The sequence below is a fragment of the Cebus imitator genome, unplaced genomic scaffold (assembly GCF_001604975.1).
Source record: "Cebus imitator isolate Cc_AM_T3 unplaced genomic scaffold, Cebus_imitator-1.0 Scaffold339, whole genome shotgun sequence".
Taxonomy (NCBI): Eukaryota; Metazoa; Chordata; class Mammalia; order Primates; family Cebidae; genus Cebus; species Cebus imitator.
In genome coordinates, this window is record NW_016107654.1 from 946,877 (window position 1) to 952,042 (window position 5,166).

The following is a 5,166-nucleotide window of genomic DNA, read 5'->3' on the forward strand; positions in this document are numbered from 1 at the left end:
CCTGAGTAGCTGGGATTACAGGCACGCGCCACCATGCCCAGCTAATTTTTTGTATTTTTAGTAGAGACGGGGTTTCACCATGTTGACCAGGATGGTCTCGATCTCTTGACTTCGTGATCCACCCGCCTCGGCCTCCCAAAGTGCTGGGATTACAGGCTTGAGCCACCGCGCCCGGCCTAATCATAGGTGATATTAATTCTCTTACTAACGCCTCTCAGGTCGGAAGTGTGAACCTGGGGTGACACTGTGAAATGAATGACACTAAGGCAAGATGCTCTAAGCCCTCTGTCACCCCCACCCGTATACGGGCTGCTGGAGGGCGCCTCGGCTGTGCGGCAGTGTCAACGCTGGGAAAGCGCCCGCTGTTCAGCCAGCTAGGGGAAGAGACGTCCAAGATGGCTGAGACATCTCCTTCCCCAGAGACGCTAGAAAACTCTGCTCCTCCAAGCTCTTGTGGTAGGCCTGATGGCTGTCAGGGAGGCCCACAGACATCCGGGGGTTAACTGTCTCTATGTGACGCTGTGCTTCAGCGGTCACGCTCCATGTCCACTCTCATGCTCTGCTTCTGCACCTGGCCCCTTTTGTCTTAGAAAAGATAAACAGTCACAGTAATATAAGTGTTAATGTTGTAGTTCTTCCTTGGTAAGTATGAAAAAAGTGCTGATGCATGACGCTCCTTACCTCACCTCGGGTGTCAGAAATTCCTGAGCCCCTACCTGAATGACCCGTGATGGACCTGACCCTATCACTGCCACGCCCTACCTACCCTGCCCCCAGTCTCCCCCACCAAGACCGTGCCCTACCTACCCTGCCCCCAGATCTGCAACTCAATGAAAGTGAGAAGAGCACCCTGGCATTCGGGGCCACTGCTGGTCCCGCGACCCGGGTAGCGGTGGACCCCGGGCCCAAACTCTCTCTTCTCTATCTCCGTGTCTCGTGTCTTCTATTTCTACATTGCTGGTCTCTACACCAGCCGGGAGGGGCTCACAGAACCCTGCAGGGCTGGACCCTTTATGCTACCCACAGCAAAACACAGCAAGCACAGACCGGACGTGCACAGGGCACTGAGGGCAGAAGGCCTCGAGGAGCTGACCTCACCCCAGCACCTGCTCCTGGCCCTTCTTGACTCCGTCGAGGAAGCCCTGCAGCTCCCGAGCCCTCTTGCTGTCCACGAACCGCTCTCGGATGCAAGCGTCCAGGCACCAGGTGAACTGCAAAGAGGAAGCACGGTTGGGACCCAGCCCAAACCTCCCAGAACAACCAGAAACCCCAGCCCCAAACACAGCCCCAACCCTGGCCTCTGGCCCAATCACAGCTGCTGTGAGAGCAGCACCGGGCACCAGTCTACAGCGCTCCCCACACCCCACGGCAGAAGCAGCGGGGTCAGGACAACGGTGGAGGGGGTCATGCTTCTTTCCAAAAAGGGACTCCCTCATGGCACCCTGGGGTGGCCACTGCGGCACTGCAAGCACTGGAGGCCTCAGAGGGTGACACCAGAGTCCCGGGAAGATGGTCCCGGGTTGCAGGCTCCCGTGGGAAGGGAAAAACCCTATTCCTGGAGCACTCGGTACCAGGCCAACAAGTGGCCTCCAGGGTTCTGGAGAAGCAGAGAGCCACAGATCAGGTGGAAAGATGGAAGCAAGCTGGGGCAATGGTCAGCGGGGGCAATGGTGGGTACTACAGCCCTCGGGAAGAGAAAGGGCTGGACAGGGCAAGGGAGTCCCCAGGAAAAACCAGGTCGCTGGCTCAGATGCAGGGGACTAGCCTCCTCCCTGCTGTCAGGGTCTGCAGAGGTGCCAAGGGGCCAGCACACAGCAGGACAGAAAGACAGAGCCCAGGAAACAGGCTTGGGAGAGGAGGGCACCCAGGTGGTCCCTGGACCAGCCAAACCCAAGGGGAGGAGGAGCCCGGAGGGCCAGGGTGGGGAGGGAGGGAGGGCAGAGCTACCTTGTGGCACGGGTCCACAGTGCAGATCTCACCCACGTCCAGGTCGTGCAGGGACATGAGCAGCTCGGCCCGCAGCGTGCAGTAGTGCACGTTCCGTGTGCGTAGGAAAAGCGTGCGCAGAAACTGCAGCACCATGTCGTACAGCTTCACGTTCTTCCCCACCATCTGCGTCAGCCGCTGCACCACCTGCCATGAGAGCCACGTCAGACCAGGGACCCTCCCGGGCTGCGCCAGAGCCAGGACACACGGACGTCACACCAGGGCTGGCGCGGCCCTCTCTCTGACCGCTGTCTTTCCTACTTCTAGGCAGAAAATGTTCCCTCCTCTCTTATTAAACATTGGCACCAGTCTGATGGTAGCAGATTGTTATTTTTATTACTTTTGAAACAAGGCCTTGCTCTGTTGCCCAGGCTGGAGTGCGGTGGTGCAATCGTGGCTCACTGCAGCCTTGACCTCCTAGGCTTAAGTGATCCTCCTGCCTCAGCCTCCCAAGTAGCTGGAACTACAACTGCATATCACCAGCCCAACCAATTTTTTGAGACGAAGTCTCACTCTGTCACAGGCTGGAGTGCGGTGGCACAATCTCAGCTCACTGCAACTCCGCCTCCTGGGTTCACGCAATTCTCCCACCTCAGCCTCCCGAGTAGCTGGGATTACAGGTATGCACCACCATGCCTGGCTAATTTTTGTATTAGTACAGATGAGGTTTCACCATGTTGGCCGGGATGGTCTTGATCTCTTGATCTGCCCAGCTCAGCCACCCAAAGTGCTGGGATTACAGCCATGAGCCACCGTGCCCGGCCTTTTTTTTTTTTAATGTAACTTTTTAAAAGAGAATCGGGCTGGGCACGGTGACTCATGCCTGTAATCCCAGTACTTTGGGAGGCTGAGACGGGTTGATCGCCTGAGGTCAGGAGTTCCAGACCAGCCGGGCCAACATGGGGAAACCTCATGTCTACTAAAAATACAAAAATAAGCTGGGTGTGGTGGCACATGCCTGTAATCCCAGCTACTCAGGAGGTTGAGGCAGGAGAATAGCTTGAACCCGGCAGACTAAGTTTGCAGTGAGCCAAAATCTTGCCACTCCAGCCTGAGCGACAGGAGGAGACTCCGAATCAAAAAAATAAAATAAATGTAAAAGACAATCAACATATGACTAAGCAGGCCAAGCAAGTCCCTCACAGACAGAAATCAATACAGGCAGCACCAGGCCACCAGAAGAGACAGGATGAAGAAGGACCTGGGGATGCAGGGCACCCCGTTCACAGAGGGCCCGAGGGCTCTGTCTAACAGCAATGGAACAAGACGGCCCAGAGAGGACCTGGGGATGCAGGGCACCCCGTTCACAGAGGGCCCGAGGGCTCTGTCTAACAGCAATGGAACAAGACGGCCCAGGGAGGACTCAACTGGGAATAAACAAACAGGGAAGGGAGGAGAGAGGTGGCACAAGCCAGCCACAACAAGCCTGCTGCCGCCTGTGCACGTGGTCAGGAACCACGGCCCGAATGGACCCCACGGCCACATGGAACTGTTCAGCATCTGAAGTGCAGTTCAGATGGGCTCTAAGCATGAAAGACTCGCCAGGTTTCAAATCTTAGTGACCCTCCTGCAAAAAACATTATAGCTCGATAAATTTTTTTTTTTTCTTTTTGAGACAGGGTCTCTCACTGTTGCCCAGGCTGGAGTGCAGTGGCTGAATCATATCTCAGTGCAGCCTCAGCCTTCCGGGCCCAGGCAATCCTCCTGCCTCAGCCTCCTGAGTAGTTGGGACAGCAGGTGTGCACCGCCAGCTTGGCGACTTTGTTTTTTCTGGTAGCGACGAGATCTCTCTACGTCGCACACGTTGGTCTTAAACTACCAGGCTCAATCAATTCTGTCACCTCAGCCTCCCAAGGTGCTAGGAGTACAGGCATGAGCCACCGTACCCAGCCCAATCTTTCACATTAAGTGCTGAAAACTAATACTTTGGACATACTGGGCCAATGTCAACATTAATGAAATTGATCTCATCTTTTTTTCTTAACATGGATACTGAAAACTCTTACCTTCTGCTTCCCGTTATCGTTCTACCAAACAGCTAGTTTAATGTTGGTTAGGGCCAGGTGCGGCGGCTCACCCCTGTAACCCCAGCACTTTGGGAGGCCAAGGTGGGTGGATCACCTGAGGTCAGGAGTTCGAGACTAGCCTGGTCAACATGGTGAAACCCTGTCACTACTAAACATAAAAAAATACAAAAATTAGCCAGGCATGGTGGTACATGCCTATAGTCTCGGCTACTCAAGAGGCTGAGGCAGAAGAACCGCTTGAACCCACGAGGCAGAAGTTGCAGTGAACCGTGACAAGCCACTGCACTCCAGCATGGGCAACAGAACAAGAGTCCATGGCAAAAAAAAAAAAAAAAAGGTTAATTACAAAAATTTCACAACCAGTTGCAGTTGCTCATACCTATAATCTCAGCACTTCAGGAGGCCAAGGCAAGCAGATTACTTGAGCCCAGAAGGTCGAGACCAGCCTAGGCAACGTAGTGAAACCCCATCTCTACAAAAAATACACAAACTAACCAGGCATGGCAGCGCACACCTGTGGTTCCCGCCGCTTAAGAGACTGAGGTCGGAGGAGGGCTTGAGCCCAGGAGGCGGAGGCTGCAGTGAGCCTTGATCACACCACTGTACTCCAACCTGGGTGACAGAGTGAGACCCTGTCTCACAAAAAAAACAAAAAACAAAAAGAAATCTCACTGGGCGTGGTGCCTCATGTCTGTAATCCCAGCACTTTAGGAGACTGACGAAGGACTGCTGCAGCCCAGGAGTTCGAGACCAGACTGCAGCAGTCAGACCCCATCTCTACAAAATAAACATTTAATTAGTCCCAGTGTGGTGGCACATGCTTGTGGTCCCAGCTGCTCAGGAGCCTGAGGTGGGAAGCTGGCTCTAGCTCAGAACGTCAAGGCTGCAGTGGGCTGTGATGACACCACAACTCCAGCCTGGGCAACACAGTGAGACCCTGTCTCTTAACAAAAATAGAGCCGGGCGCGGTGGCTCAAGCCTGTAATCCCAGCACTTTGGGAGGCCGAGGCGGGTGGATCACGAGGTCAAGAGATCGAGACCGTCCTGGTCAACATGGTGAAACCCCGTCTCTACTAAAACTACAAAAAATTAGCTGGGCATGGTGGTGCGTGCCTGTAATCCCAGCTACTCAGGAGGCTGAGGCAGGAGAATT

General features: G+C 54.6%; 2 protein-coding genes across 2 annotated transcripts in view; both read right to left on the bottom strand.

Moving 5' to 3' along the window:
• Nucleotides 1-5,166, bottom strand: part of C8G (complement C8 gamma chain) — a 618,926-nt gene that overhangs the window by 310,758 nt on the left and 303,002 nt on the right. The gene's annotated exons all lie outside the window — the stretch shown is intronic.
• NELFB (negative elongation factor complex member B) overlaps nt 1-5,166 on the bottom strand; it is a 19,885-nt gene that overhangs the window by 11,837 nt on the left and 2,882 nt on the right. The window contains exons 5-6 of the mRNA XM_017505489.2: nt 1,948-2,133; nt 1,099-1,211 (exon numbers count right to left, since the gene is read on the bottom strand). Coding sequence (XP_017360978.1) covers nt 1,099-1,211; nt 1,948-2,133 — 299 coding nt within the window. The remainder of the gene's footprint in view (nt 1-1,098; nt 1,212-1,947; nt 2,134-5,166) is intronic.